The 26,778-nt window shown below is 35.5% G+C and overlaps 1 protein-coding gene across 1 annotated transcript in view; it reads left to right on the forward strand.

The window, feature by feature from the left end:
* LOC106872362 (ER degradation-enhancing alpha-mannosidase-like protein 1) overlaps nucleotides 1-26,118 on the forward strand; it is a 46,303-nt gene extending 20,185 nt beyond the window's left edge. The window contains exons 3-12 of the mRNA XM_014919327.3: nucleotides 707-810; nucleotides 1,500-1,671; nucleotides 2,620-2,803; nucleotides 4,460-4,551; nucleotides 8,925-9,007; nucleotides 10,958-11,078; nucleotides 15,232-15,476; nucleotides 20,227-20,323; nucleotides 21,453-21,632; nucleotides 23,430-26,118. Of these exons, the coding sequence (XP_014774813.1) occupies nucleotides 707-810; nucleotides 1,500-1,671; nucleotides 2,620-2,803; nucleotides 4,460-4,551; nucleotides 8,925-9,007; nucleotides 10,958-11,078; nucleotides 15,232-15,476; nucleotides 20,227-20,323; nucleotides 21,453-21,632; nucleotides 23,430-23,528 (1,377 nt within the window). The 3' untranslated portion in view covers nucleotides 23,529-26,118. The remainder of the gene's footprint in view (nucleotides 1-706; nucleotides 811-1,499; nucleotides 1,672-2,619; nucleotides 2,804-4,459; nucleotides 4,552-8,924; nucleotides 9,008-10,957; nucleotides 11,079-15,231; nucleotides 15,477-20,226; nucleotides 20,324-21,452; nucleotides 21,633-23,429) is intronic.
* Nucleotides 26,119-26,778: the final 660 nt, after the last annotated feature.

The following is a 26,778-nucleotide window of genomic DNA, read 5'->3' on the forward strand; positions in this document are numbered from 1 at the left end:
AAATGCAATATTAGCATTGTATGAAAGGTAGAGCACAGTTAGGTGATGTATGTAAGAAGGATGACTATACTAGTATACACATAAAGCAAATGTATTTACCAGTATAAACACTCTGGCATATCAGATCAAATGGATTGCTTCTGAAGCAGCTGAATCTAATGAAGGCATACTATCGCTTCCTTCAAGCAAAGAATCTAAGTTTTTTGAAATTCATTCAGATATCCAGCAATATAGTATTCTATTGCCAATGCACCTCATCTACATCATTCATCAATTAGACTGTCAGCATGTTCTGGCAGATTTCATGGATATCATTTTGTATAACTGTAAAGCAACTGTAGCTGTGCGTGCACATGTGCACACACACACACACACACAGTTATGTTGAACAGGTATGTTATTTCAAAATAAATGAAAAGCTATTAATATAAAACAAAATGTTAAAGTGACTTTCCATTAACTAGTGTAGATAAAAGAATGAATATAATTTTTAAGAGTGCTTCCTCTGTTGAATTGTAGTGCAAGAAAGACATAACTGACTGAAATGAACATTGTTCCCTTTTGTATAAGTATACAATGTCATTTGTTAGTTTCTGTATCCAATAATTTTTACATTGGTGCATTTTGATAGATAATCTTGTTTGTAATTTACTTTTCACAAACTGTACTTGTTAACAATTTCATATTGACTGCTTTACCATTGCAGATTATGGGGAATAGTAGTGAATTCCAACGTGCAGTAAAATTGGTTGTAGAGCGTGTATCATTTGACAAGAATAACACTGTCCAAGTGTTTGAGGCAACCATCAGGTATGTTGTCCTAAATTCATATTGTATGATGCGAATTTTCAAAAAATAACAATGTAGATGTGATGTAATTGGATTATGATGCATACTGGCTGTGGATGGGGTACATGAGGCAGATTTTTAAAAAGAAAATTTGGGGAGAAGGTATTTAAAGATTAAGTTTCATAGAAACATTGCTACACACAACAAAACCAGTAATGGTCATAAGGTTTATTGTATAAACTGATTTCTATTTAAACAAGTAGGTGTGCTATAAGGATTTAGAATTGCAGGGAAGAAGAAACAAAATTTTGTGACTTTAATATAATTTTCAGGATGATTAGTGATGTATGGTAAATGAAATGAGAATATAAAACCATATTGAAAAAGCTGAAGATGTGCTTAAGGAACTGCAGAAGTGTGCTTCAGCTGCCTGACAGAAAACAAATTCCATTTCTATTTTACAGCTGAGTGGTTAATGGTTATAAGGGTATATAGCTATAAAAACAATTTCCCAACATTAAAACTATTTGACCCATGTAAGCATCAAAAAATGAAGGTAAAATAGAGAAAAAATGAAATGGCTTGTTACAAGTTGATGTTTGTATTAAAAAAAAATCACTGGAAAGTATCTCTATATTTAATAAATTTTATTAAATTATCCTGACTGTCTGAACATATATTCTAACACTATTCTATGATTATATTTGCAGAGTTCTTGGAGCCCTTCTCTCTGCTCATTTGATCATTACTGATCCCCACCAACCATTTGGAAATATGAATTTGTTTGAGTACAATGATGAGCTCCTTCATCTTTCTCATGATCTTGCCTCTCGTCTCCTGCCTGCTTTTCAGGCTACTTCAACCGGTATTCCTTATCCAAGAGTAAGTCAACTGTTTACCCATACTTCAGTCTTTGAAGTTTTATTTGAATTCTTTGAATATGCAAGGAATATGACATTAGCATTTTTATATCACAACTTTTAGATTCTGCTTCAATTGATAAAATTGCCTTTTTGATAAATTTATTAACACTTAATTTTAGGTTTTGACTTCTTTTTCACCTTAATAATGAGAATGTATATAAATATAAATGATAATAAAAGAAATTTTGTCCTCTCAGTCTCATCGATTATTTGATAGACCTCTTTTTTATTGTCCCTTTACTCTAATTTTATATTAGAATAAAAATCATGTTTTATTAATTTATCTTTTGTTATTTTAATTTTTGATTGCTCTCTCTCTCTTACTACACACACACACACACACACACACACACTATATTTCCAGTTTACAGTTCTTTAGGCAATGAAAGTAACCTTAGAAGCATTTTTTTAGTTCTAGCAAACTTTCAGTATTAACTGTTCACCTGTCTGAATGTATATCTATTGCACTACATTAAGAAAATCTACCTCAACAAAATCCATCTGATTCCTGCAAGCATGGAAAAGTGGACATCAAATGATGATGATTAACACTTTCATGTGAAGTGTCTTTATCATACAATTACAGTCACATAGATGAATATGTTTCACTATTTTTCTTGTGTTTCCAGATTTTTAAACATGTTTTCACAGCTTAGTTTGAGAGGAGGGGACAAAGCTGTATCCATTTCATTTCCTTCTAGTCTAAGATATAAGGATAAATGGGTGTAGTTAATACAGTTAATGTTCACTTTAGGATCTACATATTCCTGGTTGAGGAGAAAGCATAGACAAGGTGGAAATTCCAAAGTTGTAGGAATATTTCAATACTTTTAGTATTTACATTTCATTTACGTTGTTGTGGAATTGTTTTATGTTTAAAATTTTTTTTCATATTTTGCTTTTTCAGATAAACTTAAAGAAAGGTGTTCCTCCTAATTGTTTGAACGAAACATGTACCTCAGGTGCAGGCACACTCCTGCTTGAATTTGGTGTACTCTCACGTCTATTAGGTGATCCTGTTTATGAGTCTGTAGCTCGACGAGCTGTTGAATCTCTATGGAAATACAAGTCTAATGTCACTGGATTATTAGGTAATTATTAACCGCTAAATGACAGGAAAGGGTTGCATGGATGTATGTGCCAAACAGACAAAAAAAAACATCTCTTTTTCTTAAGGGTAATTTTTATACTTATTTTCACTTTAAATAAGTACATAAACAATAACAATCATTTGTCTCTTACACAATAAAATCTACATGATCATTATTAAAAAGTGCCATAAAATATTCACTTTTCTTTGACGATAGCTGTATCCATGTAAAATTTTTGAAGCATCAATTGGTGATATCCATTGTTCTCTAATGAAATATCAATTGGTGATGTCTGCCATTTAAGGATTAAGTAACTAATTTGAAATTTATATTTGATATGACTTGAATCACTATTGATAAAATAAAAGTAAGACTCCCTTCCATTAACTGAAGTAGAATCTGTTATTGTCAATGAATAATTCAGGTACAACAGATTTATGCTATGGCAGTAATTGATTGAATGTTAAAAGCAACACTCATGTCTTATATGTTTGACATCTAAGATGTCAGTTTCGGTTGAACTTCAGCTTTTAAATAGTACTATGAGACCATTCAATTTCTATTGTGGGCATGCTGTTCTATTATCTAAGACACTAAATATGTGGTCATCATTTTAGAGATTGTAAAGAGTTTATTGAGGGAGATTTGACTGCTACATTATGCAGGTAAAGTGACTGCACTGTAATCTTCTCATCAGTTTGGCATACTCTCCATGCTAGCATGGAAAGCAGACATTAAACGACGATGATGATGATGATATTATATCATCATCATCATCGTTTAACATCCGCTTTCCATGCTAGCATGAATTTGGACGATTTGACTGAGGACTGGCAAGCCAGAAGGCTGCACCAGGCTCCAATCTGATCTGGCAGAGTTTCTACAGCTGGATGCCCTTCCTAACGCCAACCACTCTGAGAGTGTAGTGGGTGCTTTTACGTGTCACTGGCACGAGGGCCAGTCACACGGTACTGGCAATGGCCATGCTCAAAAAGGTGCTTTTTATGTGCACGGGAGCCAGTCCAGCAGCACTGGCAATGACCTTGCTTGAATGATTTTCTAACGTGCCACCAGCACAAGTGCTAGAAGTCAACGCTGGTAACGATTACGCTCAAATGGTGCTATTTACGGGCCACTAGCACAGAAGTCAGACAGCTGCTCGGCAATGAACACGCTCGACAGTGCTGTTAGTGCTCCACTGGCGCTGTGACCAGTCGTCGAGTATGGTTCAATTACGATTTCACTTGCTCCAACAGGTCTTCGCAAGCAGAGTTTAGTGTCCTGTCGTCGGATTCGGTTCAATTTCAATTTCAAATTCCAAATTCACTTGCCTCAACAAGTCTTGGCAAGCAGGGTTTTTAGTGTCCAATGAAGATATGGATTAGTGAGCTATATATATATATATATATATATATATATATATATATACATATATATATATATATATATATATATACATATATATATATATATATATATATATATATATATATATATATATATATATATATATATATATATATAGCGTGATCGTGAAAAGACATTCGAGCGAGTTCGTTGCCAGTACCGCTGGACTGGCTCTTGTGCAGGTAGCATGTAGTATGGCAGAATATAACTGAAAAGTGATGATAATGATATTTATTTCTGCTGTTTCAGGTAATGTAATTAATATACAAACTGGAGAATGGGTTGGCATCATGAGTGGACTTGGAGCTGGTCTTGATTCCTTTTATGAATACTTGCTCAAGGTTAGATATTTTTACAATGTTATTTTTCTTCATAGAAATTAATCATTTCAAAAACTAAGATGTTTTGAATTATACATACATACATACACAATCACCCTCATCATCATGTTTACTTCTCCATGTTTGCATTGTCAGATGAAATTTATTGAGACAAATTTTCTATGGCTTGTTATTCTTGTCACTAACCCTCACCTGTTTTTTTTTTTTTAACTATGCCTCACAAATTCCAGTTTAAACTTGTGCAGATCTATAAGGTAAATATTTGATAATGGTACTGCAGCGACAGAGTTGGGGGAGAGCAATAAAAGAGCCTGTACCTAATGGTAGGGCAGATGATAATGGCCTAAGCCTTCTGCTCTAGGGTCAGAAAATACCTTGTTCTAGTCAGCTACTTAACTCTACAAATTTCAAGTAAAATCCAAAATGGAGTACTACTCTCACAGCTGGAATGGCTTTTTATCATCATCATTTAGCATCCATCTTTCATGCTGGCATGAGTTGGACAGTTTGACAGTATCTGACAAGCTGGAGCACTGTGTTGAGTTCCAGTATCAGCTTTGCATGTCTTCTATAACTGGATGCCCTTCCTAATGTCTATCACTCTAAAAATGTACTGGCTGCTTTTTTCTTGATATCAGCCCTAGTGAGGTTACTTGCTGCTAGTATTGAGAGGCTAAAGTATAATAGAGAGGCAGTGCCTTGATATAGAAGAGTTACATGACTACCTAACATTTTATAAAGGTGGGTGAGAATAGCTGGAAAGAAAGCAATGATAGTGGGGACAAAGTGTCAGAGCATACTTTCAGGATACAAGATGAGTGTAAGAGAGATTATGGACAAAGGATCAGAAAGGGTTGATGGATACGTCCATTGGAGTGTAAGAGGAAAGTGACAGATGGTTAAAGATGGAGCAAGCGGTGAATGGAACAAGATAAAGTGTGGTTGATAATAAATGCCAGTATGGGGGTAGGGGAAGGAAGAGATAAGTGGCAGTACAGTAAAGATGGAGTACAACAGTGTAATAAATGTGTAGATAGATCAGAAAATAGGGAGATGATGTGCAGGGTAGAAAAGGGGAGAGTGAGACAGAGAAAGAGATGTACAGTGACAGAGATGAATGTCAGGTACATTAGATTGGCTATAGTTAATGGCGAACAAAGGTGGGGGGAGGCCATCATTGACAGATATGAGAGAGTGTTAAAGATGAGGTATGACGGTCTTAAGATGTAAATCAAAAGGGAGATGAGTGAGACACAAAAAGAGGTGATTGGCGGGGGATAAAGTGAGAAGGGATGATATTGCAAATGAGGGATGACTTTTAAAAGAATGTGGTACTAGGGAGAGAGGAGGTAACTGGTAGCACAAAGCATGGATGAAATATGTGCAAATAGGTGGGGATGGCTTGATAAGGACAGACAGGGTGCAGGGTCAAGGCTCAGTGAGTGTGTAGATATAAACATAAAGCTTTAGGATATCACTTTCATCAAGACAGATGAATCTTCTCAAGCACAGCAAATCATCTCAATCACCAGTCATCTCTGTCCTTTCCTTTGGGGCTCAACATCCTGAGATTAGCCTTCACTATTTTGTTCCATGTCTTCCTGGGTCTCATTCATGCACAAATTCCATCCACATTTAAGCACTTTTATATACAGTTGTTCTCATCCATATGCATCACATGACCATAGCAACATAATCTTCTCTCTTGCACGATTCTCCTTGTGCTCAATTGTTCTCTTACCACATTTGCAGGATCTTTATGATTTGACGGCCAACACTTGTTTTCTTAACGAAACACTTTCAAACTTGGGACACTGATAGAATGTGTCATACAAAACAACTTTTTCTCTTAGCCTTCTTAACAAAAAATTGTACATCGCAAGTTATTTCATGTTAAAGTTGTCGTATTTCTGTAATTTCAACCAATCACTGACGTCTATTCAGCTGAATACAGTCAGTGCACTTTGTAAACAATAATTTTTTCCCCGGTCATAAAAATGTTATTCCCTGTGACATATTTCATCCGGTTTAATCGTAATTTATACGCATATATTGTTTATATAATAAGTTCGGGTTCTAGAGTTAGGGTTAGGGTTGCCATAACTTCACTCATAACCCTAACCCTAACACCCTATAACTCATAACCATAACCCTAACCCTAAACTAGAGTTTGATTTGAAGAAGATTTGGCTGCTATTTCTAGGAAATGAAGCACTTGGTGGAGGTGCATTAATAATTCTGCCAGCTCCAATAACAAGTGCAGGCAATATTCAAGTATTTTGATGGCTTTTTCCCCTTTGTTTACGAACAGTCTAGTTAATCGGAAATGTCAGAACTAACGAGGATTAATACCATATACACCGTCACAGCACTAACTGTATTCAACTGAATAGACGTCAGTGATTAGTTGAAATTGTCGAAATAAGACAATTTTTAACATGAAATAACTTCGGATACAAAAATTTTTATCTGTTCTATACCACAAAATATACAAGTATACGAAGTTTGAAAGTGTTTCGGTACCAAAAACACTACATAAAAAAATGTTGGCCATCAAACCCTAAAGATCCCATTTGCACACTGATGTTGCACATCTAGTGGAGCACACTAGCTTCATTCCTTTCTAGTTTTCACTTGTTGTTTGCATTCAGGGCCCATGTCTCGTTACCATGTAGCATTGTTTGTATACAAGCACCATGCAATCCAGCTTTCATTTAGAGAAAGAGGTTTTGTGACCAACAGTAGTAAAAGCTCTCTGAACTTTCTTGAGCCAGTTCTTATTCAAGTAACTTTACTTTCACAACATTCCCATCCTCTGCAAATTAAGTTACCTAAGCAACAATAACTATCTATTACCTCTGGGGAACTTCCTGGGCATTTGAGAAAATCTACTTCCTGCATAGGTTAGAAAGTGGGTTGTACCAGATAATTTTATTTTCTGGTCTTATTTATTTGGTGTTATGTATTTAATCTGTTCTTTGAAGTTGTTTAGTTTGAAGGGATTGTTGTAAGTGTATGCATTATATAGAAGCAAGCTTGCTTCACTGTATGAAAATTTGGAAAGTCAGCAAGAAGTGTTTTTAGCTAAGTTTTTGATAATGGTGAGGGAGTGGTGGGAAGATGCCTATGTATTAGGTTATTTTGTTTGGATTTCATGGTGCATGTATGGATGTATGGAATAATTGAAGTCTAAGGTGTTGTCTAAGAAATTCAGTTTTTGTATTAATGCCTATCATTGTGTTGACCAACATTCATTTGTGTATAATTGTTAAGGAGTTTAATAACACTATTTGGTGTGTGGTTGAATTGATTTTGTATAGATTTTTCATTTTGATGTGTATTTAAATTGATTTGGAGAGTGAAGTTATTTTGTTTCTTAGGTTTTTCTAAAATCTATTATTTGTTGTACTTCATGTTCTTGGTTAACTGAAATAGATCCTGTTCAAAGTTTGTTGGGAGGAAGGAATTTGGTCTAAAGGCTATATTTAAGTTTAGAAGTAGTCGTTATTATCATTATAATACAGAACTTTCCATCTTCCACTGGTTTCATTCTGGGCATGAATTTTTTGACTGATGTGGCATTAAAATCTGGAGATACTATATAGTGTTTAAGGATAGTGTGTGTGTTAGTTTCTGTTTCATGTGATATTGGTTTGCTTGTTTTTATTTATTTTTCTATTTGTATTGATGTATGTTATTTGGTTGTAAGTGTATGTAAGAATGAGGTATATGTATTTACACATGTGTGCATGGGTGAAGTAGACAGGTAGTAAATTGAATTCATATGTTGCTACTGGGGCTAGATGATTTAGGAATGAGAAAGTGTTGAGTGTGCTGTGCAAGTTCTCCCTACTTAAAACTAGTTAACATGCAAGTTATGTCATTTGGCCCCAATGATGTGTGTTTCTTAGAACCACAGATAGACAGTGAACCTTTCATTATGGTGAATGATGTTTCACACACACATTTGGCACAATTAAATACTGTCACATCCATAGTTTCCTTGCTTACAAGAACATGTGGAAAGTTATGTTTTGAACAACACCAATTTTTGATAACAAGATTTTGTAGGTATAGTTTATGTTTCTGAGTGATAATTCTAATGCTTGTTTCTCCATTTCTTCCTTATTCAGTCATTTATCTTAAGTGTAATTGAACCTGCCAAGAGGTCAGATCAGTCACAATTCTTCAGGGTTCAGCAGTATCCTCTACTGAAGTACCTTGTGGTCAAAGTCATAGTTGAACACTACATGGAAACCCTAGTCATACACCTTATGCATTCAACTCTTTCTTTTTCTACATCTCCGTATGCAGATGTTTGGACATGCACACCTATTTAAATTCTAAATTTCCGTTTACTTTCATTATTCTAGTCTTTCATTATGTTTGGTGATAATGAAGATCTGAAAAAATTTAATGAATCCTATGAAACAATAAAATTCCACATGCGAAGAGGGTAAGTCTTTTCAAACATTCACAATTTAATTCTGATAAAATCCTTGTTTTTCTATCAACATAACTACATATGGGCAGCATTTAATAAGTTAGTGGAATTTGATTCTATGTTACTGAAACCTTTTGGAGGAGTTCATCTCATCTCTACAAACTGGAAGCTCTTGTTTGTTTATTCTAGTCTATGGCTTCTTGTGATAGTTTACTATATTCTTCTACCTCATGCTCCTTATTTATGACTAAATACACCGAACCAACAGTTGTTGTCCCCAAATCAATCAACAATACTATTCTAGTGTCTCCAATTTAATCTTAATTATCATCATCATTTAACATCCATTGTCCATGCTGGAATGAGCAATACGGTTTGACCAGGCTGGCACACTGGAAGGCTGCACCAGACTCCACTCTGATTTGGCATGTTATTGTATGGCTTCGTGCCCTTTCTAATGCTAACCACTCCAAGAATGTAATGAGTGCTTTTACGTGCCTATTTGTGTGACACTGGTATCTGCCACGATTGCGATTTTGCTCGGCTTGATGGGTCTTCTTCTCAAGCACGGCATAATGCCCAAAGGTCTCAGTCATTGCCTCCGTGAGGCCCAACATTTGAAAGGGACTCGGCCACTTTGCCTCCGTGAGACCCAACACTCGAAAGGAACTCGGCCATTTTGCCTTTGCGAAGGCCAATGCTTGAAAGGTGTTCTTTACATGCCACCAGCATGGGTGCATTTGGCTTGACGGGTCTTCTCAAGCACAGCACATCACCAAAGGGCTTGGTCACTAGTCATTGCCTCAGTGAGGCTCAAAGTTCAAAGATCATGCTTCACCACCTCATTCCATGTCTTCATGGGTTTACCTCTACCGCAGGTTCCCTCCACAGTTAGAGATTGGCACTTCTTTACACAGCTGTCCTCATCCTGTGTTGATTAAATCATTAGAAATGAATAATAGTAAAACAAAGTCTGAGTCTTGGTCCCACACAGACTATTGGGTTTATAAGCATTTAGTTGATTGGCATTCTTAACTATACTCAGTGATGAGTAAAATATGCTTTGAAAATCAAATTTTAGGACATTGTGATAGCAATAAAGAGATGATGACTATAGCAAGAAATACCTGTTTGATGATGAAGTTGAACATAAACTGACACTAAAATGGGTCCATTTTATTTTTATTTTTTTCATTATTAATAAATAGGAACTGCATCATTAATGTGACTTTTAAGAATACAGGATTTTTTTTTTATGAAGACAAGGAGCAGTATTAGTAACTTTTGCAGCTCTTCTCAGACTGTGGTTAAAGTAGCTGATGTTTATATGAAACCTCTGCTGATCCATGTTTATAGAAAATATAGATTTGGAAAGGATAGATTTGGCAAAGTGTTTAGTATAAACCCTGAGAACACACTGTAGAAATAGTGGTATGAAGAGAGGAATATGTATCAGGCAGGTATAATTATAGATGATACAGAGTTTACTAATTTACAAGAATAGTGGTGGAAACAGCACATCAATGAGCTTATGGTTTAGTGCATTGGTAGGCTTGCATTTAAGGAGGAATACACTATTGTATACATACAATTTCTAACAAAACTGAGTGTGTAAGTGATATGACTCTATTATTGTGGCCATTACCCCCCCCCCCTGCGCCCACATACACACTACTTCCAACTTGTGTCAAAGTTGTAAAAGCATCAGACAAAATGTTTTAGTGTTTCTTCCAACTCTTTATGTATTGTGGCCAACTTTGCCTTTCATCTCTCTGGGGATGGGAAACTAAAGTACTAGTCATGCACTGTAATTGATAGTATAATCCCCACTAAAAAATTGTAGATTGTGTGTCTGTATCAGAAACAATTATTAAATAATATTTTGTTATTTAAAGTATTGACTGAAGTTATTTTCGTGCTTTTGATAATGTATTACCATGTTTAAGATGTGTTTTATTGCAGGAGGGTGCACTGTAATAAAGGATTGGGCCATCCCCCTTTGTATGTGAATGTCAACATGAAAACAGGAGACACTGTTAACAATTGGGTCGACTCATTGCAAGCAGCTTGGTCTGCTCTTCAGGTTGGTAAGCAAATAAAGCTACTATGTTTACTTGTATATAATGGGGAGAAATTAAAACAAAATATCAGGATCAAAATTTGGTAGTGGTTTTATACTCGTGTGAAAAAACATGTGAGGATAAACCATGTTACTGGTTTTTAGACACAGGTATGGCTGTGTGGTTATGAAGTTTGCTTTGGAGCCATGGAGTTAGGGGTTGTATCCCACAGCATGAATATTGTCATCAGTTAATGTTGTATATTACAGCTGCAAGTTCACCAATACCTCAGGGTGAAATTAGTAGATAGCATGCCAGCATGGAAGGTGGACATTAAATAATGATGATCATGATGAAACTAAAAGAGCTCGTTTGTGTGTGTGTATGAGAGAGAAAGAGAAAGAATTTGACAAAAGCTAGCAAGATGAAACTTCCAAGTCACTGTCACTTCTCTTGTAATAATTTAATAACCATGTACTCTACAAAAAGGTATTGGGTAATTCTTCAGTTTATCGTTAAAATGTTTTTATCACAATTTAACATAAAAGCAAACATTAACATATATATGAAGTAAAAGCAGCTCTAGTGTAATAAATATTATCAAATACATATACTAATATATATGCTTTGTGTATTTTCAATGGCTGCAAATGCATGGTGGAGTATATAACTCTCATATTGCCGGTGTTAAAACACTTTAGAGTTATGGTGTTTTAACACCGGCAACATGAGAGTTATATACTCCGCTACGCCATTGCAGTCACCAGAAAATACACAAAGCATATACATTAGTCATCATCATCATCATTTAACGTCTGTATTACTTGCTAGCATGGGTGAGACGGTACCACAAGAGCCAGTCAGTATATGTATTAAATATTTATTTTTACACACACACACACACACACACACACACACACACACACACATATAAAATTAATATAAACAGCAGTTTGCAATGCTTCACCAAAAAGGAGAATTATAGATGTCACTAGGGTGTTAAGAAATGCCTACATTGCTAGAAGTAAGAGCTAAACCATTCTAATGTTGTAGTTAACGCACATGAATGAAAACATATACACCAACAAAGACCATAATCATCCAAAAAGTGCTGATCGAGAATTCTTAAGAATTGATTGAATCTTCCATGTGTTAACCGCCTTGTGACAATGAAAACTTTCATTTAATCAAGATATCCTTGGCTTGAAGAATAGCCTGTGGTATACACCTCGCTTGGATATTTACCACTTCTGAGGTTCTGTTTGCTATGAAATATATGTAGGCTGGATCTTATCTACACCATTCCTTAACTCTTATATTCTTATTTGCACACCCGGCAACCCTGATCACCTACCATGAAATATAAAAAGAACTTTTTTCACTTTATCATACTTTGATGCGAAAAAAATCCACAACCTTCCATCTCAATAAACCACTATTATCCCTGAAGGTTGTTTTTTATATTTACTATGGATTGCTTGAAGCTAACTTTATTCCTACACCTCGATCCCTGGATCTTATATATATGTATGTATGTATATATATATATATATATATATATATATAATCATCATCATCATCATCATTTAACATCCGCTGTCCATACTGGTATGGGTTGGACAGTTTGACTAGGCTGGAAGGCTACGCCAGGCTCCATTCCGATTTGTCATTGTATATATGTATATATGCCAGCATGGAAGACAGACATTAAATGATGATGATTATATATATATATATATATATATATATATATATATATACATACATACATACATACATACATACATACATGTTTGTATGAGTGATTTTGTGTTTTCTCCTTATCTCACATGTATTTGCTGATTGTAAAGTAAACAACCATGCTACTAAATACATACAGGCAGTGTCATATTCTTGCAATCAGCCACAGAAACATGTGGGTCTTTTGACGTCTTGACATGTGTGATCTTTGTTAGCAAAAAAGCTCATAACTATATTAGGTCTGTTTATTGTTTAATAACGTAGGAGATTACTACCTTGCTTGGAAACAGGTGAAGGTATCTGGTTGTAGAAAATCTGCCTTAATGAATTCTGTGGTTGGCGTTAGGAAGGGCATCCAGCTGTAGAAACTCTGCCAAATTAGATTGGAGCCTGGTGTTGCCATCCGGTTTCACCAGTCCTCAGTCAAATCGTCCAACCCATGCTAGCATGGAAAGCGGACGTTAAACGATGATGATGATGATGATGATGACACAAGCAAAAAAAATGTAGACGTTAAAATAATGATGATTTTTAAGCCTCTTACCCACCAAATTGGAGACTGCATTATATTTAGGATCACATTCTACTCTAGTGAATGCAGAAAGCATAGTATTTTAAAAAGACATTTATTGTGTGTTTGATGTTTGTTCAAGAAATGATGTTGCATGATTCCAATGACTGATTTCAGTTATACTACAGATCAATCCATCCAATGCTACCATTGAAACATGATGATGGTGGTGGTGGTGGTCATAATGAGAATTTCTTAAATCTCTCTCTCTCATACATAATTACAGCTAACTGAATCATTAGGGGTACTTAAACTATGTTGCATTAAGTGAACAATAATGTTACTAGTTATAGGTTTTTAACAGGTCAATCACTGGTTTGTTCTATTTCATTGGTTTCCTTGCTGATACATCTTTTCAACCAAAATACATCTGTAAAAGATGTACATACACATGTACACAACCTTAGCTAAAGAAAAAAAAAATCAACTACCTGTAATAAGTCCAATTAGTAGAACATTTTAGTAAAGTCACTTAACTCATAATCTTCTGGCTCTAAATAAATATAGTGAAATAGTAATATTTACTGCTGTAGGTAGTGGGAGTATGGTATAATTGATAAGTGTTTCATTAATTTACAGAGTTGAGCTCAGAACCTCCCATAGACGTGGAGAAAGAAACCAGAAACCATCCAGTGTATTATTTCCAAGGAAAAATCTGCTTCATCTACAGGATGATCAACAGCTCGTGTCAACCAGGCGGAACATGCCATACTCTGTCATGCCATATACATTTTATGTGTATGTATGTATGAATGTTTGTATGTATATGAGAAAATGATTATCCTTCAACTAAAATAATTTTGGGATTATTTGAGCAATGCCAAATATATATTAAGTATATGAGATTAATTCATATATATGCCTTGTGGTGTGGTATATGATATTTCTTGTATGAATAAATGGTTGGTTGGTTGGATGAATATTTAAAAGTATGTGCAAACACATATGATATAAAATATATGTATGTATATGCAGAACATCTGCAGGCCCTCATAAAATTTGCTTCTTACATGAAACTAGTGGTAGCCTGCATATGAATAACTGTGTTATACCCCTTATAAGGTATGTGTGTGTGTATATATATATATATATATATATATATATATATATATATATATACACACACACACACATACATACATACATACATATACACACACTCACATACAGATGTAAACATGTCTGTAGAGCTGAGAAATTGTTTCTTTACAAAGTAGTTTTGGGTTCAGTCCCACTGAGTTGCACCTTGGGCTAGTGTGTTCTACTATAGCCTCAAGCAGACCAAGACTTTGTGAGTGCATGTGTCTCTTGTTTGTCTATATCTGCAATCGCCTGTACAACACTTATGGTGAGTGGTGTTGTTATTATCAGTCCACAATTATCAGTTAACAAATGATCCAGTCACTTCATGCCTTTCAAGCTGAGTGGAATAAGGGATCCCTTACTTAGGAAAATAGGTAAGGGTTAGCATCAAGAATGACAACTGGATGTAAACACTTCCTTGATTAAACATTCAATTAATCCATACAAGCATTGAAAAACAGATGTAGACAAATACACACATATGTATATATATATATATATATATATATATATATATATATATATATATATGTATGTATATACAGAAATACACATACGTAGATATAGATATTACAAACAGCATGTTGTTATCAACTTAAAAGCCTGATGAGCATTAATTTACTTGCTTAGGTTCATAACAATGGTTATAGCAAACTTTAGAAATTAGAGTCATACATATCGTCAATATCTTACTGATATCTCCTCTTCTTATTAATTTTCATGAACCAATTTTCTCATTACCATCAGTAAGCTACTATTTGATTTCTCACTCTCTATTGTAGGTGCTTAATGGAGATGTTGAAGAGGCAATCTGTACTCATGCCTTCTTTCATACAATATGGAAGAAATATGGTGTTCTTCCTGAACGTTTCAACTGGCAGTTTAAAGCAACTGATCTTCAGTTTTACCCTCTTCGTCCAGAACTGGTTGAGTCAACGTACTTTCTTTATCAAGCTACAAGAAACCCCTTCTACCTCCATGTTGGCAAAGAAATTATCCATAGTCTCAACACGCACACAAGAACCAAGTAAGTTCATTAAATAAACATCTTGGAAGCTGATGTAATCATTGAAGAGATCTCTAAGTAGATCAATGACCAAAAGACTATAATATGAAAACCTGTAATGTGGAAATTCAAAGATTTTTAAAGAGATGAGGATTATCAGTTATCTATGAAAATATTTTGGCTCTCTACAAAAATGCTAAAGACTGAAGACAAACAATTATTTATAATCCAAATTTTTGTGCTCTACACAACTGGGAAAATATCCTGTGGTGTGTGTGTATGTATATATATATATATATATATATATATATATATATATATATATATATATGGAGGCAAGAATGGCAAAATGCTACATAGAACTTTGGGCAAGTGTCTTGTGTTATAACCTTTGGTGAAATCATAGCCCTGTGAAGTGAAACTGGGTAGATAGATAGTGTAGAAGCTGTGTAAAGTGAACAGCCTTGTTACACTTATTCTGTTTGATGATTATTTTAAGAGTACAAGTGTCTGCAGATTACTTAACCATTTAGACTATAACAAATGAGTATTATTTTTCACTTGCTTTTCATGTTGGCATGGGCTGGACAGATCATTGTAGTCCAAGTGAATTATCAGATGTTACTGCCTTCCTTGAGTCTCAGAGGACTAAATCTCACTCATGCATCTTGTTTCCGTTTGCTTTCTATGGATGGACGTTTTCCTACCACCAATCATTTTACAGTGTGTACTAAGTGCATTTTATCATGGCACTAGAGAGGTTGTCATGTTTTCATCAAGGCCCGATTCAAGAGTCCTCTCAACCATATTCTTTCTCTGCTCATTTGCCAGGCACTACTGTGTACATTTTGTCTTGACACTAGCACAAGAAGATTGCCTTTTATTGTAAGAGTAATGCATACTCACAACTCTTAAGATATGCATGTTCACTCATGGCAATGTGAGTATAAAGATGCTTGGGTGAAAGCAAGCAATGCCCAAGAACTAGAATGGGTGGGTAAAGGGAGCAAGATATAGTAGAAACACATTGTGTTTGGGGTGGAGTGAGGAAGAGAGGATGATGGGTAACAAGAGGTGAACAATGATAAGAGTAAGTGACAGATGATAACAAGTGATTCAGAGGAGAGTGAGTGATGACTGATCACTGGCTGTACTGAAAGAGTGATGGTAGAGTACATTGGGTACAGACAGTTTGATGCAATCCCTTAAGAGTAGGTTTTGTAATAAATGAGAGAGGAAAATTGATATAGGTGGTGGAAAGGAGGTTTAAATATGGCTAAGTACTGTTCTATCTGTTGTAATATGGGCAGCACAAATGATAGAGACATGATAAATGAATGGTTGGAAAATGAAGGCTAGGAGAAAGTGTGATAGAGAGATGAGGTGGGGTGAAATATGCAGGAGGGGCAACAGATGTAGATTTACCAATTTTAATGTTAAATTTATCTTGTTTGCACAGATGGTCATCTCCAGTGCTGCATATCACCAAACAAGTTTATATATATATATATATATATATATATATATGTGTGTCTTGCAAACAACTTGCACATACAAGTGCTACGAGTCAAGAATTCCGCATACTGGAAGCCAGCAAGTGTATGGGGTCATCAGGAGAGAATACGCGCCGTTTTGGGGCCTACCTCTAGACGGCATCAATGCGCACCGGCCCCCCTCACTGATATGAGGCCCCGCTTGCTAGATCAACTGATTATTAAACAAAGCTCAATATTTCTCTAGCCATCGCTCATCGTCTCTTTTTAACCAAATCCAGTGGCTAGCCTTCTCCACTGTAGTTTGGATATCGGTAATGGTGGTATTTACCTTCCGATGAGTTAGGCCTAACGATAACATCAGTCGTTTCACAATGTTTCCTACAAATCCTCTACATCCGACTTCGATTGGAAAATGCTCCGCTTTCCAGCCTGCGTCTTCACATTTCTCGAGGAGGTTTTCATAACGGTCCATCTTTCGAGCCCGCGTGGCGTCCATATTATCTTCATGAGGAACCGTTAACTCAACTAGATTTACAACTTTTCTTCTTTCACACCACATTAAAATGTCAGGTTTTTCCATAACTGGGATGGGAAAGAATGCCTGGCACCCAGGCAAATCTGCAGTCACTTCCCAATAGTCGTTCCACTTTTCATTTCTCACAGGAAGTTTCTTGTTCCTTTTCTTGAAACGGATCCACTGACCTGAGCACACGAAGGTAATAAAATCTTTAGATGGTTCTTTCAATGGTTTTTTTCTCAGTGTTGTTGAGATGAATTTGGTTCTTCATAGCATTGAAGATAACCTTCAAGACCAGGTTGTGTCTCCATGTATATCTATTCAATACTAAGGAACAGTTGGAAAGAATATGTTTCAGTGTTCCGACCTTTCCGCACTTGCATATGTCATTCTCTGAGACGTTCCATCTTACGAGATTCCTAGGTGACGGCAAAACATCATAGGATGAACGAATCAGAAAACTTAGCCGAGATGTCGTCCACTTCCATATTTCATCCCAACGTATTTTCCTCTCAACAACATGTTCTTCCCATCTCTTTATCTGTCCTTGTTGACTACATCGGATCAAATGAAGCTCTCTTCTCTCTGCTTCTCTTGTTTTGACGCTGTTGCTAACAACAGATCTGCGTTCACTCCGCATCATATCTGCAAACGGTTTGAACTGATTTGCGCCAAAACCAAGTTCTCTCCGATGGTTCTGTGTTGCACCCACCATATCTCTGTGTATAAGAGAAGACAAGATGACATCAGCCTCTGCTTCTGCTTTCCATTTCCTTGCTGTTTTCACCTCTGGTGGGTTCTGCCTGATTTCCGTATCCTTCGATTCTCTCAGCATCATCACCGTCCGTATCTTCCCTAGTTTGTATATTTCGACTATTGATGCTAGTGGTAACTGCAACGAACCTCTTTTACGATAAAGAGCTGAACTGTTCAACATCCGAGGTAGGCCTAGCCACTTTCTAATGAACACATTACATTTTTGTTCAATGATTTGAACTCGTGACAAGGCTACCTCGTATATTAAGAGTGGCCACAAAAGTCGTGGGAACAAACCGAACTGCAAGCACCAAATTTTATAGTTACCTGGTAACTTCGAGTTATCAATTGCTGATAATCTAGCTTCGGCTTGTTTCATGATTTCCATTCCGCGACTTCTATCTGACAATATTCCAGTGTATACACGCCCCAAGCTCTTGACGGGTTCTTCTTTGACTGTTGGAATGCTTTCTTCAGCTATTCGAAACTTGAATTCTTTTTGCACTCCCTTAACAAATGTCAGACTACGCGACTTTTTTGCTCTAAACCGCATCCTAGACCACCTCACAAGTTCGTCTAGTCTCAAGAGGGCATTCTGCATGACTTGTTTATCTGTAGCTAGAAGTGTCACGTCATCCTGAAGGCTTTCTTAGGCGATTTGTACCGGAAAATCCACCGCTTTCAAAATCAACTCCATGACTAAGATAAACCACGTGACAGATATTGTACAGCCAGCAGCAATACCAATCTCCAATCCGTGCCAATCTGTTGTAAAATTGCCAGCTGTAAACCTCATTTCGAAACTGTCATAGTACATCCTCATTATTTTGATCACTTTTTCTGGAATGTGGAAGTGGTCCATGGCTCTTATCAGTAATTCGTGTGGCACTGAGCCATATGCATTAGCTAGGTCAAGTCATACCACGTTCAAACTTCTCTTTTTCTGCTTGGCATCCTGGATCGCTTTCCAAATCGAAAAACAATGTTCAATGCATCCAGGGATCCCTGGGATTCCAGCCTTTTGAACAGACTCATCAACATACCCGTTATTTTGTAAATATGTTACTGTTCTCCTGGAAAAAATTCCCATAAAGATCTTGCATTCCACCTTCAATAAGGATATCGGCCTAAACTGTTTTAAAGTCTTTGCATTGGCCTCTTTCGGCAGGTATATACCTTCTGCCTTACACCAGTTTTCTACTAGAGTCTCTTCGCGCCACTGTTGTCGGAGTAGGACAAAGTGCTTCTTTCACAGACGATTGCAATATTTATAGACTTTATATGAGACGCCATCACCTCCTGGGGCACTCTTTGCTCTCGCTTTTCTTACGAAATCATTCACCTCTCTCTCCGTGATGTCCCCAATTTGGAATTTGATATCAGGTTCTGAGAGATGATTTAGCCCATGTAAAGGTGGCAGTGGCTGGTTACGGTGCGGATCGCTGTATGTTTCTTTGACATGAACGTCCAGTTCTTCTTTGGTGCACGATAAAGAACCGCTCTTCGGTTCAGTGAACAGCTTCTTAGTAAACCTGTATGGGTCCTTCAGAAACTGTCCCCGAATCCTTTTACTCTCCTTTCGACGCTCATATCGGCGGATATGTCGTTGCACATAACGACATTTCCTTTTCAAATCATCATACAGCAGCGCGAGGCCAGGTTTGTCCTCTTCTGCAGCACATTTCCACCGCTTTCTTAGGCTGGTCTTTTCCTTCCTCAACTGTTTCATTTTCCTGATCCTCCTGTTTGGTCTACACTTTCCTTTCTCTAATCGGATGTTCTCTTTCACTCCAAACAATTCCTTCCCTGTATCATAAATTGAGCATGTTAATTTTCCCAGTTTCTCCACTGTAGAGCCTGTCATTTTATAAAGAGCTCGACATACCTTGTTTTCAAACTCTTTATATTTCTCTTTCTCATTAGCAGCAGGCCACAAAATCCTCGGTCTCCTCCGAGTACTATCTGATGCACCAGACTCATGACTTGTATTTATTTTTAACAGGTGTGGTTATGCAACCATCCACAATGTTCATCGAATGGATCAGGAAGACCGAATGGAAAGTTTTTTTCTTAGTGAAACTTGTAAATATTTATATCTGGTAAGTTTAAACTGTTTCAACATGTATTACTATTTTACTATTGTATTAAGGGTTACTGTCAACATGAGCAATTTAGCTTTATATATAACCATAAGGTACACTTAAGTAAGCAAAACATAGTCTGTCAGTACAGCTAGTTTAGCTACAAAAAATAGCTACCATTCTTCTTATTTCTTTATTGAGTAGTTCAACAAAGGAAGCCAATATTTTGAGGTGTAAATATAATCTCCACTTCCTGTGCAAATCTTGAAGTTACAGTATCTTAGTGGATTCAGTATATGAATGCACTATCTCTTTAAACAAGACAATTAACTCTACCTGTCATCTTGTCAAAGCCCTAAAAGGCTTTTGAACTGAGTTAATAATTAAAAGGATGTCAAGAAGGAATAAAACCTGTATGGAAATTTTAATTACTGCATGTGTGTGTGTGTGTGTGTAAAATACTAAGACATAACTCAGAATGATGTGGAAGAAGCAGCTAAATTATTACAGAATATAGATTGCCAGGTTACAATTACCAGTAACAAATTCAGATGATACAGTTCTGTAGTTAAAATCATGACTAAAATTATTGATCTGATGTTATATCCCAATGGAAGTTGTTGCAAAATAATGCTAAAAATTACTATAAAGAATTAACTGTGATATGAGACTTGCACTGGATAGAAATATCAAATGCCTGGATGTTTGAACACAACAGTTTGATAGCACAAACATGCATATTCAGATCTTCCCCGATCAGATTTTAGGTAAACTTGAATTTGTCTACCATTGGTTTTATGCAAGTATGCAGATTCTCTTAGGAACAAAGTGTTAAGTTACTGGAATATACTCCAACTTAGGAACAAAATGCAAAATCAAATCATTTCTACTGTTCTGAATTTACAATATATTTAACTGTTAGCTACAATATTGAGCATCCATATTGACACAATGGGTAAAGAAAAGGTTTATTAGTTGTAACACTGAGGTTTGAATTTGCTTCTGTTCTATTTAAGTAAATATGCTTTGAAAACTGGGAGAGATGACAAGTATTTTGCTAACTTACTGAACCGAGCTTAATTTTTACTATGGTAAGAATTGCTGTCATTAGGTATCTTTCTGTATTTCTCTTCTCTTTTTCTGTCAGTTATTTGATAAAGACAACCATCTCAATAAAGAAGCCATCAACTATATATTCAGTACAGAAGGCCATGTTTTCCCTATCAACAGTAGATTCAGGACTAAAAAATACAAAGATTACCCACAACATACACGTTTAAAACCTTCAGTTTCAGTTGTAGATCCAGTCCCTAAAAACCACTCTCAGGTGAGTTCATTTGTTTTTGTTTTTGTTAGTATTTGTTGTATCATTTATATCATGAATGTGCATGTATGTATAGGTAAGTGTATTATGGTCATCAACCTTGTACCATTATGTAAATGAGCTGTGAGATTCACAATTTTTGTTAACATTTAATAGGTAGCCTCTAGTTATTATCACCCAGTAGTTTGGGAAGAAGAGGGGAATGAATCCTGATATTTTAGTAAATGCAAGGAAAGTTAAAAATTATCCGTACTTTCACCATAACATATCTTTATTATTATCACACTGCCTTCTGTGCATGCGTGCTTATAGTCGGTACTATTTTGGTCATGTGATCAATGTTTGAGCCTGGTTGCCCCATTTTTATTTCTGGCTTTACAGTGTAAGCATGACTGCTCCACTAGCAATGGGCACCAAAGAACAAAGAGCAATGATCTGATTTCTTTGGTCAGAAGGTGTGTCAGGTGCTGAAATTCATTTAGCACAATATGGGGACAGTGCAGTACTGCTTAGAAATGTGTGAGTAGATCAAGAAGTTTAAAAGTGGCCAACAAGCATGATGCACGAAGTGGGAGCAGGACGTCTGTCAACCTCCACCACTGACAAAAAGATTCAGCCTGCTCGAGAGATGGTAATGATGAACCGGCTCGCCATTACCATCTCTCGGATCACTGTTCTTTGTTCTTCTTTGATGCACATTGCTAGTGGAGTGGCCATGCTTACACTGTAAATCCAGAAAGAAAAATGGCACGATCAGGTTCAAACTTCGATCACGTAACCACAATAGTACCAGCTATAAGCACGCATGCGCAGAACACAGTGACAATAATAAAGATATGTTATGGTGAAAGTGTGGATAATTTTTTACTTCCTTTTGTAATAATGAAACCATTTGGTTTGATTTTCATCACAAACTGTCAAAAAGGCTCTCAGGAGACCTATTTTCACAGTTAGAGATATCATCATCAGTTTTATGTCTGCTTTCCATGTTAGCATGGGTTAGACAGTTCTTCATGCTCCAAGTCACTTTCTATTGGGAGCTACTGCCCCCAAGGCCTAGGTGCTCATACATATAACTGGGTATACCCCTCATAATGCTCTACAGAGTATACTAGATACATTTTCTCATGACACTGATTCTACAATGGTTGAATAGTCCTCAAAGCGAAACGACTAGATGGACACCTATCTTACAGAGTGTAGAGAGAACAAATACTGTAAAGCATTGTGTGATACCCTAACAACTCTGCCAGTTCACTGCCTTTAATTATTGGTGCACCCAGTACACACTATAAAGTGGATGGTGTTAGGAAGGGCATCTAACCATAGAAACCAAACCAAAGCAGATATTGGAGCATGATGTAGTCCTCCAACTCATCAGATCCTATTAAACTGTCCAACTCATGCCTGCATGGAACAGGGATGTTAAATAGCAATGACGATTATAAAGAGTGTATATTACTTTCAAATGTACATTAAAGTACACCTTTATAAGTAGGATAAGTTTTAATCACCACTGTGATATACTAATAGACTTAGACATATGTAAATGAGTGTATTTTTCTCCCCCCCCCCCCCCACTCTCTCTCTGTAGTACTGCACATAAACCCATAAACACATCACAGCAATTGGTGCATTGGCCAGTGCATATATTGTTACGAGGGCAAGGATTCCCAGTCAGATATTTTCTCACTTTGAGCATTCCCTTATGTATACATAAATGTGTATAATATGTTTATAAGTATATTTTTGTGTAGAAAAATATTCTGACTTTTTTTATGTTTTATATTCTTGTTTCAGTGTAACAACATTCCTGTTGAATTAAGGTATTTCCTTCCTGTGAAGAGTGTCTATTTGGAACAGATTGAACAAGCTGTTGGATTACAGGACTCTCTGTGAAGATGTCACCATCGCCCCCTCCCCCCCTGTTCTATCTCCCTCTCTTTTAAACTGTCTTTCTAAATGTCTATCTATCTCTAACAACAACTGCTTTAGCTCTTATTGTCTGCAAAATGTTCATCACAGAATGAAATTAAAGATCTCACCTAACATCTATCAGTTCATTGTTAAAGTATTCAGTGTAACCATGTTTCAACTGCTGAAAAGAACTCCTTCATCATAGTTACCATTTTGTCACACTTGATTCCACTCCATTCTCTATTACTTTGAGATAATTTACCTGCATATTTGCTAATTGCAGATATCTTGAAATGCCATTATCTAAAGCTGCTAATATCTTTACAACACACCTATTCTACTGTACACTGGGTTAATTGAAAATTGTTTTAAGTAAAGCAGTTTCATACAATTTAAACTTTATATTCCTTTGCATAACAGTATCATAAAATGACTTCTTCAGAGATTGAATCTTCTCTCTATTTTAACTCTAAGATTACATAATTTTACTGTAGATTTTAAAATACTTGCCAATTTAATCTTTACCCCCAAAATGTATAGAAACAATTAATCAAGTGGAAGCTGATATTTACAAGTCACTATTTACTAACTTGGAGACATCTAATGAAGCTAGCAAGTTTTATTTATGAAATGCAAACAAAAGTCTATTTTTGCATCCATTTGTGGCATCTAAAATGTTTATTTTTATTAATTTTTTTTTTTTTTCAATAAAAAAAATGTTTATGTATAAAATTTTTCTTTTGAAAAATTTGCAAACCAATCATATGACTTGCTTCTAGCATAAGCATAAGGCCAGAAATTTGGATGGATAGGGGGTTGGTCAATTAAATTCACCCCAGTACTTAACTGGTACTTTATTTTATTGACTTTAATACTGATGAAAGGCAAAATTGAGCTCAGCAGAATTTTAAATCAGAATGTAAAGAACTGAAATAAATACTATAAGGCATTTAGTCTGAGTTCATTATTCAGCCAATCCAACATGTTTTAGTTATAATAATAATAATTGGAAGTGTTATTTATACCCGTTTAGTCTTGGTGTAAAAAAAGGGCTACAGCAAATATTTTGCTCAATACCACAGATCTTAACCAGCTGAGCATGTCCCTTAGTGGGTGATGATATGTGCATCTCTGATCATGAGCAGGAATAATTGGGGAACATCATAGCCATATGTTGAGAGGAATCTGTTGGGGATTGAATAATTCTCCTTTGGAAACATGGTTGTTTCATTTGTCATTGTTAAACAATCTTCATTCAAAGACCTTTTAAGGTGGGTGGGCTACTTGACCTCAAGAAAATTCTAATTTGATCCCATCTGCAAGCTCATGCACTGTTTAGCTTGATATGAGGTCACCATGTCATGCACATATGATTGTGATGCATGTGCCTGGTGTACCCTTATCAGACAGGTAATCATGATGGGTATATTGGGCTTCATATATTTGTACCCCAGCTTTGATGGTATGCACTGCTTTTTCATTCAGTAATAATAATAATTATAATGATGATGATGACCTTTTAAAACTTTGACACAATGTTGTCACACATTTTGTAGAAAGGAAATAGTTGATTTTATTAAGTAAAGACAACCATAGATTAGATCTGAACTCAAACATAACAGTACATAGCTAAAAACCGCATAGGTGCCTAAATTGATCTTGCCAAGATGCAAGAGCATGTTTCCACACATTCTCAAATTCAATCCCTTGCATGTCAAGTTGTAGGGCTAATTGAGCAATCCTTGTCTATGAAATTTCTGGCTTTGTATCTTTGTTAAAAACAAGAAGGAATATAGTGCATCCATTTGAAATACCAATAGATTAATACTTATATTTGCCAATTTTCATTTACCATAACATCATTTGAATTATTATTGTTTAGCATATCAGCATTTGGGACATTAGTATTCAGGGTTTACCTAATGAAATTTACTTCTCTATTCTGCTTGTTCTCAATGTCTCCTCTCCTCCACATCAACACTTTCTCATATTAATGTTATGATTGCTTCTGTTACAATTTTAGTATCAACACAGAAGCTATTCAGCCAGATACCTGGATTTTTTTTACTTTATCTACATGTTTGGCATATAGGCAAACCCTGTAAATTTGTTTTGTATTGCAGCCTTTACATAAGAAAGGCATTTGAAATTTAATGTATTTTCCACATTGTTCATCAAATCTGTTCTTGACTTGGCAGCCTCTTTTGGTTATTGGTTACACATTGAAAAACTATTTATGAATATTGTAAAGGATTTTATTGAACCTTACAGTCAGTAACCATTTGTTGATTCTGTGATTTCTATTATATTTCAATTTGAAAACAAAATTTAATGCTTATTTCTAGTGTGATGAAGAAGAGTTCAAACTACATGGTTACTTAACCAAGCTACTTTTCCTCTACTACATGAGGTTCAAAAAAATTCAACTTTTCAGTAACAAGACAAAAACAAAACAGCTCTTTGACTGAATTTTTTTAACAATGTTCTGTTATGTTACATTTTTTTTCCCTTCCTCTAACACATTTGCAATATGTCTTCCTGACTAATGATTCCTACTAAAATTTTGAAGAAGGGGAAAAAAACTTATTTTCAAGGACTTGACTTTCTTGAATATTACAGTGGATGGATTTATTTTTATGCGTCTTTGTTTTTATGAATTACATGCGTTTATACACACATATATACACACACACACACACACAACACGTGTTGCATCACATTACACATATGGATGCGTTTATAGACGTCAGAAGATACAATAATTAATTTTTAACAAAACTGACTCTCTATCATACTGATAAACTTGTATATGCATATGTGTACTTATACATATAGGGGCATAGACAAACAAATGTACAGTTTGTATATGTTCCATGTCATATACATACATTTCATACAGGTACATATAAACACACACACACACATGCACGTGCATGTATATGCATATATATGTATAATGTATCAATAATGTATATATATAATGTAATGTATCAACAATAATGTATATGTATATACATGTATATAACATATATGTAATATATATAATATAATACATATATGTATTGTATATAATATACATATATATATAATATAATGTATATGTGTGTGTATATATATATATATATATATATATGTATATATGTATGTATATATATATGTATATATGTATGTATATATGTATGTATATATATATGTATATATGTATATATATATATATATGTATTTATATATA

This window comes from Octopus bimaculoides, chromosome 3, assembly GCF_046866305.1.
Source record: "Octopus bimaculoides isolate indiv1 chromosome 3, ASM4686630v1, whole genome shotgun sequence".
NCBI classification, from domain to species: domain Eukaryota; kingdom Metazoa; phylum Mollusca; class Cephalopoda; order Octopoda; family Octopodidae; genus Octopus; species Octopus bimaculoides.